The sequence below is a fragment of the Aspergillus brunneoviolaceus genome (genome assembly GCF_003184695.1).
Source record: "Aspergillus brunneoviolaceus CBS 621.78 unplaced genomic scaffold BO95scaffold_88, whole genome shotgun sequence".
NCBI lineage: Eukaryota > Fungi > Ascomycota > Eurotiomycetes > Eurotiales > Aspergillaceae > Aspergillus > Aspergillus brunneoviolaceus.
Window position 1 is genome coordinate 107,270 of NW_020290818.1, and position 15,285 is coordinate 122,554.

Genomic DNA, 15,285 nt, shown 5'->3' on the forward strand with positions numbered 1-15,285 from the left:
CATGACAAGGGGTGCGTTCGTGTGCAGTCTGCGAATAAGATCATGGACTAAGCACCGCGCTACCTCTCAATTGAGTGATTGATGCTCACATCTGGTGGTTGATTGACGGCCGGTCACGTTCCTGCAGCCGTTTCTCGCGTGCTGAGAAGGATCAAGAGGTTCACCTTATTCTTCCTTCCTCAGCTATGTGCCGGCTCATGGATCACATGACCTCTATCTTCGGCTTTTGTTGACAGGACATTAGCGCATGCCGCTCTCCCACAGGGCTCACTCATCAAGCCCCCTATTGCATTCCCTTCCCCTTGGGATTGCACCGTATATTATATTTACCTTGGGATGCTCAGCTCGCCCCTTCTTTGTTGAACACCATGCCACAAATATCCTGCGAACCTCTCGGGTCCCATCAACAAAACTCGATCCAACATCGACTTTATTCAGTCGATGTTCCTGGCCCGCAATGCCCCCGCATGTCTCGATATATATAGCTAGACAGATCCCTAGAAGATCTCTGGCGATCATCCGCATTATTCGCGTTTGATCGACTACGTTACGTGTGCTGCCAGTGCCATGCATTCATAACAGTGTCCGTCTCAGTGAAGTTTCAGCTTGAGGAGCGGTGCCATAGCACTGCCTACGCGATTCGCCTCCTCCCACGTCGTCAACTCCGAGGCTGCACGAATGGGGGAGGAACATTCGGTGATGTTATACCCTTTAGGAATTTCCCCAACGCAGGCACTCGTATTCCCGACAGCGGCCTCGCGTTCCGCTTGGCGGCTCGTATTCTTACATCAACGCGAGCATGATGTCCGCTTCATGACTTCCACACTTTTAACGTGTCATGGGGCATCCATTTCGCGATTTCATGCTTGCGCACGGCGGGCAAACGTATAACAAGCGTGCACGAACCGTCTCTGCGATATCGACCGTGGCGTGTGTTGAGGTTTCATACGTTGTCAGCTCGTCCGCTGCGGGGGTACTCTCCAGTTAGCAGATTTCTCTCGTTTGGATAGAGGTTGGGTCTCAGGATAACCCATTCTTCCACACGTAGTCTATTTCAGCGCATTGTTAGTTGCTCTGGTTCTTCCTACTATTTCTGAAGTACGGTACATTGCCATGTACTCGTAGATAGGCGTAGCCCGCAAAGCAGATTGGCCATTGTCGGAAAGAATGGACTCGGTCAGACGAATTCAGGTATACGATACAGTCCAGTGACCACTTCACTGCGACAAACTTTCCACCATAATAAAGCATGTGGTGCACTCTAACCTGTCGATGGAATTCGAAGTTACCTTGACTTCGTTCATCCGGAAATCCTCATCTTCTGCCAGACGAGGTTGAGGACTAGGCTGTGGATGCACATTATGTATAGTTCATCTTCTTGCTAATGCCCCGTATAAGTGACTACATGCGACTACGACATTTAGAGAGTTGTCATTTCTTGCTCAGATTGTGCATTGTCCAATCCAGAATCCTTACAATATTACCTTGGCGGATGCATGTAGCGGATATATACCTTCACCTCTGGATTGGGCTGATCTGGGCTACATTTCTCAAGTATTTTAACATAAACCAGGTACACAATAACATCTGAAGAATGAAGAGACTTAAAATATCAAGTATTTCGCCTGTTCCAACCCGCAATATACTCGACACCAATCTCCACTCAGTAGACAAGCCTCGAGCTCAGCACTTCCATTCGACCAAGACCTTATGCCGCAACATGACTAATCAATACACACAATCACCTTGTTCCAACTCGACTATTGTGACTGTGCGGGGCATTTTGGCCTAAAGGTTCATGCTGTCATAGATATTGATGTTTGCCAACGACCTGCTGCATTTTCTGAAAGCGTCGAGTCATGACCATGTCATGCTTGGAATCGTGTTGAAGCGATAGAAACTCCTTTCATTCCTTGCCGCATCTTACGACCCGCTACATAAGCATGACATGCGCCGAGCCCATAAAGAATTTACACCACGCAACGCATGAGACCGCAAACCGAAAACAGAGGTTCCGCGTTGCCCCTCTTGAGCCATGTCGTCCAGTGGATGACGGCGATGCGGCGAGTTGTGAAGGAGTAGGCGATGTTGCAAATGCAGGCTACTATTGTGAGTATGAGAATTGCTTTGTTGATGTTACACGACCCTTCGGCACCACCGAAGGCAAAGACATCGGAGGAAGCGGTAGTTCCGTCGGCTTAATAGTGGATCGAGAAGTTGGCAGGGGGCTTGTCCGATGTGTACTCCGTACAGTAGTATAGATAGAGCTCTGATGGCGAGCTGGCCCCAGGCACGTTGAGAATGGTCAGAGCTCCATTCTATTTTCGTAGAACCGTAGGATCAATGCAATGCTGTCCTTGGCCGAGCCATGACTCGAGACTGGTCCTGCCAGATCAACCGTATACCACCGCTCGGGAAGCCAGAACATGGGCGCCATGGCGCAGGCAAATGGCCCGTATAGTTCGGAATAGTCATCCTCTTATGCAGCCGGCGGCACTAATTGCCGCGGACTCGGATGGGCGATAAGCTCGGACGGGCTGGGGCCGTTCTAGAAATTGGAAATAGGGGGCTGCATTGCTCGAGTTTTTCCCACTCTCGGACAATAGATCTCAATAGTTAGTCTTCGATCTACTCCATAGTCTGACGCGAAAGAGGGAACTTTGGGACCCAATTGGACGTATAAGCCTCTCGATGATCAGTGCAGTCGAATCAGGCATCTATGCATGGGCATGAAGCTTTTCCCGGTAAACAGGGATAGAGAAGGGGCGCTTCTCTGCAAAAATAGAATTGACGACGACCAGAGATGATGATATTCATGACGCGGCGAGAATCAATCATAGTTTTTTGCAGGTGGAATGGTGGAACAAAACTCGCAAGCCACCAGCGCTTCCAGAGAGTGAGAGATTCTAGACTATCCTATCACGTGATGCGAAGGGGACTCGACTCCGCGATACCTCCCCGATTGGGGAACCCAACAACTTGCACTACACTTCCAATTCTCGCGAGTCGCCACCATCCACCATCCTCATTTCCCTCTTTCAATCTCCCCCCCCCCCCCCACCCAGCTTAGTTTATCCAACTAACCCGGCATTGCGCGGTCGGAACTCAATTCACAAATCAGAATTTATCCACTGATCATGGTCATCATCCGGCAAATCCTACACTCCCCATTGGAGGGAGCCCTGGTGCCTCACTGCGACATGCAGTGCTCATTTCCTCCTGCACAAGGTGCACCACTGCACAAGGGGGCTTCAAGCCACCCGCAGGCGAGGCGCGACTGTGGTGAAACCGCTGTGTGCTGTTGTCATCTAACCGCAAGCCCGGTGGGGTCGATCAAGCCACAGCCAGTCCTGCTTCCGAAGACCATGCCGACCACCACAATGAAGACAGTATTAACGATGATAAGGGAAGACGGTCGATCCGAGACGATATTGCGAAACGGACCAGGGTGATAGACAAACCGACAGACACACACACACACAGAAACAGAGGGGTGATGAGCTGTCAGTCACCCGTTTTGGCTGATCATTCTACGGCTCCGGTGCCTGTCTTGGTTCCTATTCACTCATAGTCTTCGGCTGGGATCCACCGCGGCCATTTTCTCCCCCCCCCTCCAAGGCACGCTTTCTTTGCCAATCACTTTATCAATATTTCCCGGATGAAGTCATGAGCGGAGAGGGAGGGTAAGACATTCACAGACTGTCAGTCGATATCCCACCGCTATCTCCACACGATTGTCGCTCTCTAAACAGTCGATCAGCTTTAAAAAGCTTTCCAAACCAACTTCGCTTTGCCTGACCGGACTCTAGACCATCGAGGATTCCAGACTTATTTTTGGTTCCGCCGTCCACGCCGTTGTTTTCTTTGGGTTCCTCGCGCACTCCACCCACTGGTCGGCCGGTTCCACGCTTCAAAAGCTTTTTTGCCTTTTTCCCTTTTTTCTCCGGCTACCCCCTTGTCCTTCTCCAGTTTTTCTCTCCTCTTGACGTTTTTCGTTCCGTTTGTGCCTGGTGGCTGTTCTTGTGTCTCGTGGATCTGCATCTTCCCTCTTCCCTCTCTGTTCATATCTTCCCTCCCGTACATACTTTACTTCATACTGCACATACCCGATAGAGATCCCGGTCCTTGCAGCAGGCTGCTTGGACTATTCAAATGTCCGAACCACACCGGGAAGGTGCCTCCTATGAGCTGCTAGATCGCGAGAACAGCTTCGAGGGTCACGATGCGGTAGCTCACAATCCCAGCCCCCAGACCACCCCCAATTCTCCTACCTTCCCTGAAGAGGGGACCTCTGCACCACCTCCCAGCGACACTCCGCACGAGACGTCAACGACGAGGCCGACTCGAGTCCGATTCCGCTCAGTGAGCAATCATGGCGAGAGTGCACCGCAGCGGCCGCCTATGCCCCGAGCAGACTCCGATTATTCCGTCCGCTCGCTTCAATCCGTCCATTCTATGATGCCCACATCAGAATCCGCCGATCTTACCGAGTACTTCCCCGGCGATGGAGAGCCTGGACCCGAGATCGAAGCAGGCGTCGAGCAATCGGCACACCGACGCGCCTCCCCACCTACCGACGGCGACACTACCAAGTCTTCCATCGAGAAGGAGGAGCAACCCGCGCATCCGATGTCCGCTCGAGACCGCTGGAAGCACGCCAGCAAACTGCTTCGTCAGAAGACCGTCAACCTGGGTGAACGCTTGGGTAGACCCTCGGACGACGACGGTGGTGACCTCGGCGCCGCCATGCTACCCGATGATTTGGAGAGAGGACTTGGACCAGCACCGCCGCGCCGTGGAGAAGAGGAAAAGGATCCGTTTGATATTCACAACCGCGATCGCGACGAAACACCGCCGCCACCCAGCGCAGAGGCCCATAGACTGGTGCGCAGCATGACCCAGCATCACTTGCGCAACCGCAAACCTAAGTCTGCTTACGCACGCTCCGGAACCAGCACGCCCGATGAATCGAGTCGACCGGACTCCTGGTATGGGGGTGCCACCCCGCCCCGCCCTGGTGCGGGCGGCGGTGGTATTCTCTCGCAGTTGCTGAAGCTCCATGCCGCGCAGGCGAAAGATAACATGTCCGTCACGGACTCGTCCGACAACGAATCGGTGGCCTCGTCGGGGACCGCTACCCCGCGCCGGGACTTTTCGTCAGGGACGGCGACTCCCAAGAAGGAGAAGCTGAAATGGTACAAGAAATCGAATCATCACTCCACCGCCTCGCTGGTGTCCGCATCGATGAACCTCAGTCGGGCGAGTCTGCCGGCGTCTGCCGATACGCTGGTGATGCTGCCGCAACCACCGAAGAAGGGGAAGAAGAAGTCGCGCAAAACTCGGCTGGAGGACGAAATCCGCGTCACCGTGCATATCGCCGAAATCCTGGCCCGGCAGCGTTACATCATGCAGCTGTGCCGGGCGCTAATGCGGTACGGCGCCCCCACCCACCGTCTCGAGGAGTACATGCAAATGACGGCCCGAGTCCTGGAAGTCGAAGGTCAGTTCTTGTATCTGCCGGGATGTATGATCATGTCCTTTGACGATCCGACCACCCGCACCGCCGAGGTCAAGTTGGTCCGAGTCGTGCAGGGGGTGGACCTGGGCCGGTTGGCGGAAACGCACAACGTGTACAAGAATGTCGTCCATGATCTTATTGGCGTGGAGGAGGCGATTCAGGAATTGGATTTCATTATGAAGCGACCTCCCCGGTTCAACAAGTGGATTCTCGTGCTGGCCTACGGGTTGGCCAGCTGTGCGGTCGGTCCATTCGCCTTCGAAGCCCGCCCGATCGACATGCCCATCATCTTCTTCCTGGGCAGCCTCGTCGGACTCATGCAGCACGTCCTGGCCCCGCGCTCCGTTCTGTACTCCAACGTGTTCGAGGTCACCGCCGCCATCCTGACCTCCTTCCTTGCCCGCGCCTTCGGGTCCATTCACCGCGGCAAGAATGCCGACGGCTCTCTGAATTACATCTTCTGCTTCTCCGCGCTGGCGCAGTCTTCCATCGCTCTCATCCTCCCAGGATTTATGGTTCTCTGCAGTAGTTTGGAACTGCAGTCCCACCAGATGATCGCCGGCTCCATCCGCATGGTCTACTCGATCATCTACTCGCTGTTCCTCGGCTACGGTATCACGGTCGGAACGACCATTTACGGACTGATCGACGGTGCGGCCAGCTCGACGACCACGTGCCCGAACCAGGATGTCTACGGCAGCAAGTACACGCAGCACTTTGTCTTCGTCCCGATCTACGTCATCTTCCTCGCTATCATCAACCAGGGCAAGTGGAAGCAGGTGCCGGTCATGATCGTCATCGCCACCTGCGGCTACGTGACCAATTACTTCAGCACGCTTAAACTCGGCTCCAGCTCGGAGGTCGCCAACACCGTCGGCGCCTTCACGATCGGTCTGCTGGGCAACCTGTACAGTCGCCTGTGGCACGGCCACGCCGCCACGGCCATCCTGCCCGGTATCTTCGTGCTGGTGCCCTCCGGCCTCGCCTCCTCGGGTTCCTTGCTGTCAGGTATCGAATACGCCGACGAGGTGCGCGAAAACCTAAAGAACGGGACCAGCGCCAGCAGCACGACCTCGGACGCCAGTATCTCCAGCCTTGGTTTCGGTATGATCCAGGTGGCGATCGGTATTACGGTGGGATTATTTGTGTCTGCCTTGATTGTGTACCCCTTCGGCAAGCGTCGGAGTGGATTGTTCAGTTTCTAAAAAATCGCACCTTGCGTGCCTCTCTATACCCCCTCTTTGTCCTGTTTCCTTCTCCGTCAGTCTCCAGTATTGTTTCTTGTCTCGTACAAAGTCTGATCAATCCCCCTCATCATTCTTGTATTTATGTGGCCCCTTCTTCTCTGATTTGTTGATGTTATCCATGTTTGCATGTTTGCATGTGTTTATGAAGTGCATTTAAGCAGGCTTTGCATTTTCCTCCCCTCTTGCCTTGTTGTTGATATCTTTTCTCTTCTCGATTCTAGATGGTTTGCTTTAATTTTCGGGGTGATATTCTAATGTTGCTGTGTCACGAGGATGTTCGGCCAGATGGGGAGAAAGAGCAATTTACTGGTTTAGATTGTTCCAGATACTTTCTATTTTCTAGATTTATGTGTTGGCATCTAGAGCTATACCTATTCTTTCGTTTTGAAACTATACATTATTCGATTTTTTGTTTATATCATGTTTGATTGGGATCTTTTCCTGGGATCTGATTTTATCTTTGGGACTTCTTATCTGAAGAATCGTAAATGTAAAAGTAAACGAAACGTAATGGTGCGTTATGATCACGGCCATAGCGAGCGGTCGCGACCGTCTCCTTACCCCGTGGCTTTCGATCTTGGAGGTCGCGTTGCAGCGGGAGAGCTGAAATAAGCTTGATCATTGCGATCCAGAGGCCTCGCCTATTTTCACTAGTGTGTAAGCTGTTCACCTACGTGGCGATGGGGTTTATCATAAAAAAGGAAGAATCAAGGCTTGGAGCGTTCCTTCAGCACCACCAATTAGCTGTAGACATATTCCGGCCTGCACTCTGTATACGATAAGGGGAGAATCTATTTGCTAGTACCCAGTTCTCGAAACGGCCTGTGTGCCGAGGAAAAAGTGTCCCAATGGAAAGTTATTAAGGCCAGGCGAGGAAGAAAGACGATTTGATAAACCCCGCAAGAGGAAATAGCTCAATGAGTCTAAATGTGCTGATATGCAATTAGATGCGATGATTCCAGTGATAACCACAATGCTTTCCGATAGAACACACGGTCCAAATGTTGGGGACCTCACCAGGCCCCGACTCTCCATACTCCCGTGCACACCTCTTTGAGAGTCGGATAGTGAGGCTCGTAGGTCCGGAGCAGTGCGCGGCCGACTGCTCAAGCCCAGCGGTCGCCGTGGTTCCAGGTGTCCGAGAGCAGGCCGGCGTCGCCCAATGAGCCCTCCACCGCGACACTCTCCGTCACGGGAGCAGGTTGGCTGGATAGATTCGATGCGCTTTGAGACGGGGTATCTATTGCAACAGAAACACGAAAGACTCGTCAGCATCCTGAACAATGTTCAGTATCACCCCATCCCCAAAGTCAAAGAGCTTACCAGTAGATCCGGCCCCCGGCCCACTGCCACGGCCACTGCCACGGCCAGCTGCCATCTCCGCTCGCCGCTGGCCTTCAGGATAATACCTCCCACCGGGATGGAGAGTCTGCGAAGTCTGAAAAGTGTGGGAAACCGCGAATCAGAAAAGAGAAGTTTTCGAACAACACGGAAATGATGTTTGTGTGTGTGTGTGGCCTTGTCTGCAATCATACCGGCGAAGGGGGCAGTATTCCACAATCTGTATACTGTACATTGCTGCCGGCCCATCTGATAATCTTTTTTTTTGGTGTGTGTTGCTTGCTCTTCGCGCGCCTCCCTCGTGTTTCCCCTCCCCAAAAATGTAATTGTTTGGCCCCACCCGACATGATAAATACAAGAACAGAATTCACGAACTGGTACTACTGACTTCTTGAAATTCTTCCCCCTTGATCTCCACCTCGCGATCCCGGATGCGCCGCATCAGCGCCAGGAAGTTACTCTCCCGGAACTTCTGGCTGGTGTCGTGCTTGAGACTGTCGACGAGCTGGCCGGCCGTGCGCGCGAGCGCGTCGGCGTCGTGGGCTTGCGCTTGGGGGTCGGTGCTCTTCTCCGTGGGCGGGATGGTGTCGGAGCCGATCTTGATTTGCTCGATCGGGGCCTGTTCTTCGGTTGTGAGGTCGGCGGCGGTGTCTTGTTGAGGCGTGGTGGTTGTTTCTTCTGCGGCGACGGTCTCGGTCGCCGTCTCTTGGGATGATGCTATCGCTGCGCTGGCCTGCGCGAAGGCGGCCTCGAAGGCGGATTCGTCGAAGGTTGCGGTTGGTGGTGCTGCTGTTGTTGTTGTTGGTGCTGCTGAGGATAGTTGGGGAGCGGGTGTCGCGTGCCGGGGGTGGAATCTCAGGAGGTGCATTCTTCTGTCCCCGCGCCTGAATGAGGATTCGAAGTCTTCGGTGTGAGCGAGTGGGCGATCTTGTTGCATCGTGGGCTGTTGTTGATGTTGGTGCTGAAGAAACTCATTGTGCCAGCCCTGTTGGGAGACGGTGGGGAGCGGCGCATGCGATACGTTAAGTTGCTGATGGTGTACTGCCGATGGGCCCGCGATGTTCAGTCTTTGAAAGTCGGTCGCCCAATTCGGCGATTCTGCGGGACCGGCGAGGGGGAATTGAGGCGCGGGGGCGGCGAAATGAGCCGGATGTTGGAGATCGCGAAGTGGTGCAGGCGCGAGATTGGACTCGAAAGCAGCGAACTCGGGGTCAAGGACGCCTGTGCTGGGATTGTGATTTCGGAACCCCTGACAACGACGACGTTAGTAAAGTGAGCTTGGCTCGGAGGGGCAAAAGGCTCCATACCTGAGAGGGTGCCTGCCGTGAAGTCAACCTATCCTGCTGAAGGGTCCGATCGGTCGAGGCATGTTTCTGAAAGTTCTGAAGCGCGTTCGAGGGTCCACAGAGAGCGTCACTCATGATGTCGACCGAGGTTGTGCCTGCTTGGGCACTGGGAGAAGCCAGATAAGGCGCGTTTGAATCTGGAGTGGTTGAATTGGCTTAGACGACGAGAAATGTCTTTTGAAAAAAATATAAGAATCAACTAGATCTATGCAGTGAAGCTCTCCTGCTGTGGCAAGTGTCTGACCTCAATGTTGCAAGAACAGCGCACAGGCTTCATGGCAGACAGGCGAGTCCGGAGTAGAAAAGAGATAAGATGGCGGGCGTGGACGGTGGGGTAAGGTTCATCATGGATGCCGAGGCCCCCCTCTCACGTGCCATCCGCTTATGTCATTCGCCCGGTTCTCGGTCGCCAGGATTGTCTTGCTAAACCCGGTATAGCGTTCCGTTTCCTATCAGTTCCAGCTTGTCTCGGCTACTTGAGTCAATTTGAAGGTACTACTAGGTACCAGTAGGTAGGTACCTTCGACTTTTTTTCAGAGACTGGAGGCTGAATCAGTCTCGAATCTAAAGGGTATATTGTTAGTGAGACCGACGATGGCACGTGCAGTGCCACTGTTAGGCTACCTTGTGTTGAAAGTAATAATCACGTGGCCTTCTCCACCTTCAGTGCATTCACCGAGGCAAATGACTTATGCTGCTGAATCAGCAAGTGCAAGTGTATAAGCTGAATAGTGTTCATCCTTGCCCCGATTTCAATTGCGATCAACATGGAGAAGCGGTGAGGCGGTGAGGCGCTCGCCGCTCGGATTCAGTCGGGAATTCAACAAAGCACAAAGATTCGTTCCTGAGTCACTCCGAAGTCGCCACTCCGCCGCCGATGACTCTGATGGCAACTGATGGCAAACAGTACGCTGCTACATGGCTCGGTGGACTTGCCTGTACGCGATCTTACACATGCTGCTAGGAAGGCGGCTCCATTTACTTGATCAATTTGCTTTTTTCTTTTTTTTACGGAGAAGGCTCTTTGAAGGTGCGGATCACTGGACAAAATATTCCAAGTGATAGTCAAATGGTATATTCTATAATTCGTGACGTTCGTGCCCAAAACAAATGCAAAATGTCTAGCATGCATGCAGAAGAATCCAACCAAATGTCGATATATGCAGTCGTCTATGAGTGAGATTATAATGTGTGGTGTCGGTGCCCGACGGCACGTCTTCCCGGTCGCGTTTGGCTGCACTCCAGCGGTGGATAAAGGCGTTGGGTCTGAGTGGAAAACCGGCTCGTCGGTTGTGGGGGTGAGATTAGGTTGCAAATCTTCTCAGATTGCCGCCAAAAGCTCATCGAGCGGTATGCGCGACTTCAAAGAATGATCATGCTGCAGGAGGTGCTGCAGGACACGCTGGTGGCGCACTGCAGCAGCATGCGAGTCCGATGAGTTGTTGTCGCAGATGGTCGAGGTATGTGCATAATGTTGTACTGAGCACCTTGCCCAATTGTAGGCATATTTCAGCCACTGGCACATGCGATGGGGACGGCAGGGGCTTGAGCCAAGCCCTTGTGGTACCGATCTGCAAGCTCCTCGCACACGGCCCAGATACGCCGACGGTTTGCGACCCCAATGAGGTTCGCATCGTCCATTCCGTACCGCGCGGTGGTCATTTTGTCCAGCCAAAGATACAGCTGCTTGTAGTTGACCTCGTCGGTCAGCTTTTGTCCCTTGCTGGCCTGCAACTCCCAGAACCAGGGCATATCCCACTGCATAAATTTCTTCCAGAAAAGATTGTCCTGAGTAACGAGGTGAACGCTCAAAGAGGCCTGAGCAAGAGATTTCAAGTCGTCGCCAGGGAGGAACATGCAAATCTGATGTACGAGCTCGACCGGGAGTTTGCCGAACGGACTGGCGGGGCATCGTTCACGAAGGTCAATCTCAGCAGAGGCGATTTTAAGCTTGCTGTTCGATTCCATGTTTGTTTGAATATATGCAGGGAGTGCGGGGGTGTCCGTTGGGTGGGTTGCGCAGTACTATGGAGAAGACAATTAGTGGGATAATTGGAATACGAAGACTAGAAAATTCTCTTACCTCCACGCCTGGGATACACTCCCAATAGCGCCCTTGAGCGCGCTGAATATCCTCTCCATAGCTCAAATCCAACGCGGAGCTCTTCATGTTGCAAAGAGGACTCATGACATTGTAGAGAACGTCCAGGTTGACCTTCTTGGTGTCCGTGGAGCCGGTAAGGGCGTGTGTGAGAATTTCGAAGCAGCACCAGTGGAAGGGAAGGACGGGGCCAGGCGCCTCGTCCGAACCTTGGCCGTAGCACGAGTAGACTTTCTGGCTGGATCGGCTCGAGTTGGAGCCAGTCTTTACAACCAGCTCCCCAACATCTGCGTAATATCCTTCATCCGAGAGAAATGCCTTGGCCGAGCCCGCAGCAGCGTTCTGGTTCATACCGAGACAGTGTGCTTTGTAGAGCCAGGAGATGTTCTCCCACGCAACAATGCGAGGGTCGTAACTGCGAACAGGATTTGCGTCTTCTTCGCTATCGCGTGGCAGCTGAGCGAGGTTTTCCCCAGCCCGGAGGGCCCGACAACGCTTCTCGATCCATCGGCGGCGGCGTTCCAGCGCCTCCTCCGACGGGGGTTCAATGTGCATGCCACAGAACCCAACACCACAAATGGCACAGTAGCAGTCGAAGGCCATGGTGATGCGACTTGTATGGGTGTGTGAAAAGGAGAGAAACAACAATGCAAAGAGATGTAGAGTCGATTCATGGGAGCGAGTGGAGGAGGCGAGCTACTACTTATAAGAAAGGATGGAACTACCGATTGATTATCGAGACGGGGCCCACCGCGGGCTCGGAAGGGGCCAAACACAGGCCGCAATCAGGGGCAGAACCGCCGTTTAGCGACCCCATTCGGCAGCTCCAGAAATCTCTGCGCCGACGATCAGACGACCTAAAAATACTAACTGTGATAAATTCAATCCGTCGACACCGATACTGTCAATCAGCAATGTGGTTGGTGAACTGTTTACTCCATCCAAGTCGCTATTGCCGCTGCCTCTGGGGGCAACGGTGAGTTGGCAAAAAGGATGGGACGCGAATTGCAGTAGCTGCAGGCCATTGCTCCACCGGGCACGGGTGAGAGAGAGAGAGAGAGAGAGAGAGAGAACAGTCAGTTAGACAGGCATACTGAGATAGGCGATGTTTCCACCAGCTTCTCAGTGATGATTCCCGGGACTTCCTAATCTTTCTCGGGAGTGCAAAAATAGGCATGGATATATTGACATATATGAAATCCGGAGAGGTCACGCAGGCCTGTTAGCGGCAATTAGTGAGCTTAGTCTGCCGCCACGCATCCGGACTTTACTGGAGACGGCTAACCTTAAATTGTGCACTGAGGAGTCCGAAAAGGCGGTGATGGGAGACTGCCAGCCAGTTGCCCGCAGTGCCCGCCGGAGGAATGGGAGCTGCTGCACCTGGCACCATGGGGTTGTGTGCTGTGTGCTGTGTGCCGCTAAAAGATGGACACAATGCTCATTGCTGGAGCCATTGATGAACACCCCCCCTGATGGCGATCCATAAGCAGTATGCGAGAGAACCATGGCATGATTGATGCGTTGTTGGCTGATCCGATCAGGAACTGAAGGAGTGAGTGGATGAGGTGATGAGGAAGGAAGGGAGAGCCACCTCGAAATTTCCTCTTCCGGGCCGAGTGGGTCAGGCACTTTTGGAGACCCCGTGACCTTTCAAGTTGCCACCCCGCATCAACTTTCCTCCTGGGCCGGGCCAGACCCGTCCAGAAGCCTTTCTCCCTCCTTCCACTCTTCCACTCTTCCACTCTTCCACTTTTCCACATTTTCCCACCTCGGCAACTCAGCTCAGCTGTCACACTTGCCAGCCAGATAACACCCAGCCCTGACAGGGCAGGGGCACACTGCAGCGGCAACGTGGAGGACCACCGGAATTTTCCCCAGTCGTACGATATAGTCTGATTCCTGACACTACATCTCATACATCCCTGCTACCTATATACGTACCTTCCCGATTATCCCATGACAGATTCTCGTATCGTCGAAACTCGTAGCAAGGATTGGCGCAGCCACATTCTGGACGACTGTCATCCAGAGGAGGTAATCGGGGTTGGTGCGGGGAGGATCGGTTCCAGCCATGGAATAACCTCACCATCTTGTCCACCGATGACGCAATGAGATAGATAGAAGCTTGCAGAATCCATTCACATTTGATACCAGGTTATAGGGTAAAGCCATGAGGATTCTATTTGCACCTTCAAGGACTGCTTCCATTGGAACATGACAGCATGACGTGGTGCTAACTAAGTGATACGCTTCTCGTTCGAGAACCATCTACTTAGACTTCTTAGATAAGAGAAACCTCAAACCGGCTTGCGACAACATTGACCCATATCTAAAGCAAGGCACCACCATGCACGAGCGCCATTGCAATTAGTGGAAATTTTCTCATGGATCTCAAATACCTCGATGATATCTCCCGGATGGACTGGCAACTGGGCCTCGGGGAGTGACGAATCCCAGGAACTCACCCGCTTGCCCAGGGAACAGAGTTGAAGAAGAATTGAGATCTCCTTCTCCAAACAAAAGAGAACAGGCGGGTTACTCTCTGTCAGAGGCTTAAAACGAAAGTTTTCTAGACTATAAAGACCACGCACAAACCATCCTCTCTTGTCTAAGTGTGCAGTTCATCAAACATGTTCCGAGTGATTCCCTTCTATGATATCCGCCCCAGACGCAACAAGCAAGATGACCAACTCCACCATGTATACCAATTTGCTCGATGGAGGCCCTCGTCCTCCACATGGATACTTCTTCACTTTCAAGATATGTGAAGCGGGCGATCCGGAGGCTACGGACTGGGAATTCTATGAGGAGAAACTGGAGCTCAAATTCTTCAATGAGCGGCTCGCTCGCCCGGAGGCGGGCCCGTTCTTTGGCTGTTTACTGTCGGGCAGTCATGCTCAGTTTTATAAAGAAGTAGCCTGTGATGAGTATAGTCAGTTCCACGTTATTTGTAAGTGCGAGCTCGAAGGCAAGCTCACACTTCACGTAGTCAAAGATAGATGGCTGATTGACTTGTGGGGACAGTTTGTGGTGGAGCCCGTGCTGGGACGTACAGGCTTCGATCGAGTCATTCATGAGATCTGCGCCATCAGATAGAGGATTCTTTATATTGCGTAACCAACACAGCTTAACTATAAATATATAAAAACAGCCTTGATACCTGAACCAAGATTGTCTCTGTCGATAGACAAGATTAATGCCCTGTATATGTTTTTCATGCATTGCTGAAATGTCTAATCTAATCGTTTTGATCGTTTTTCTTCTCTGATGAGCCATGGCAGGATCCTCTGCGGCATGGGGCTCATATTGTACTGCACGGCATGACTTTTGCTATCTACTCCTCTCGCCGCACGACAGAGCTTCATGGCCCTGGGGTTGAGGGTTTATCTTATTGATTGAGTCCCTGCATAGCGAACGGTAGCGCTAATGGCGACTAGAGTAGTTAGATTGAGAGTAATTACGCTATTTTTATATTTTGTAACCATTTTCAATGAGCTTGTGTTCAACGATGCTGTGCAAAGCTTGAGCAGGGAGATGCAATGTCCTGATTATAGAAAACGATGAGACCTTTGTCAAGATTTGTGACGATGATCGAATCTAGAAGGGCCTTCTCGGTTCAGGTATCAGTGATGAGCGGCTGCGTAGTGTGCGTGTCAATCCCGTTTTTGTTGACTTATAACAATCCCCGTATCGTGGACAAGCATGAAGTCTCGGGAAAGAGTCTACGAGTTA

At 52.5% G+C, this 15,285-nt stretch overlaps 4 protein-coding genes across 4 annotated transcripts; 1 reads left to right on the forward strand and 3 right to left on the reverse strand.

Moving 5' to 3' along the window:
- Nucleotides 1–3,802: 3,802 nt before the first annotated feature.
- On the forward strand, nucleotides 3,803–6,855 carry BO95DRAFT_280583 (domain membrane protein). Its single transcript, XM_025581642.1, has one exon. It carries the CDS (start codon nucleotides 4,153–4,155, stop codon nucleotides 6,721–6,723), a length of 2,571 nt encoding a protein of 856 aa, XP_025437461.1. The 5' UTR covers nucleotides 3,803–4,152; the 3' UTR covers nucleotides 6,724–6,855.
- Nucleotides 6,856–8,473: 1,618 nt separating this feature from the next.
- pex20 lies at nucleotides 8,474–9,527 on the reverse strand (the record flags this gene model as incomplete). Its single annotated transcript, XM_025585222.1, has 2 exons — nucleotides 8,474–9,355; nucleotides 9,414–9,527. 2 exons carry the CDS (start codon nucleotides 9,525–9,527, stop codon nucleotides 8,474–8,476), a joined length of 996 nt encoding a protein of 331 aa, XP_025437462.1.
- Nucleotides 9,528–10,735: 1,208 nt separating this feature from the next.
- Nucleotides 10,736–12,544, reverse strand: BO95DRAFT_280628 (F-box protein). The gene is made up of 2 exons (XM_025581643.1): nucleotides 11,536–12,544; nucleotides 10,736–11,477 (listed from the first exon to the last, which is right to left on the reverse strand). Exons 1-2 carry the CDS (start codon nucleotides 12,154–12,156, stop codon nucleotides 10,962–10,964), a joined length of 1,137 nt encoding a protein of 378 aa, XP_025437463.1. The 5' UTR covers nucleotides 12,157–12,544; the 3' UTR covers nucleotides 10,736–10,961.
- Nucleotides 12,473–13,552, reverse strand: BO95DRAFT_280640 (uncharacterized protein). Its single transcript, XM_025581644.1, has 3 exons — nucleotides 13,145–13,552; nucleotides 12,839–13,097; nucleotides 12,473–12,772 (listed from the first exon to the last, which is right to left on the reverse strand). Exons 1-3 carry the CDS (start codon nucleotides 13,467–13,469, stop codon nucleotides 12,763–12,765), a joined length of 594 nt encoding a protein of 197 aa, XP_025437464.1. The 5' UTR covers nucleotides 13,470–13,552; the 3' UTR covers nucleotides 12,473–12,762.
- Nucleotides 13,553–15,285: the final 1,733 nt, after the last annotated feature.

Bases quoted from the DNA above. Each gene is read 5' to 3' on its own strand.
- BO95DRAFT_280583 (XM_025581642.1), top strand. From the start codon at position 4,153: ATGTCCGAACCACACCGGGAAGGTGCCTCCTATGAGCTGCTAGATCGC.
- BO95DRAFT_280628 (XM_025581643.1), bottom strand. From the start codon at position 12,156: ATGGCCTTCGACTGCTACTGTGCCATTTGTGGTGTTGGGTTCTGTGGC. The intron at 11,478-11,535 runs GTAAGAGAATTT...TCTTCTCCATAG, and splicing joins AGTGTATCCCAGGCGTGGAG to TACTGCGCAACCCACCCAAC.
- BO95DRAFT_280640 (XM_025581644.1), bottom strand. From the start codon at position 13,469: ATGAGATGTAGTGTCAGGAATCAGACTATATCGTACGACTGGGGAAAA. The intron at 13,098-13,144 runs GTGGCTCTCCCT...TCACTCCTTCAG, and splicing joins CCGGAAGAGGAAATTTCGAG to TTCCTGATCGGATCAGCCAA.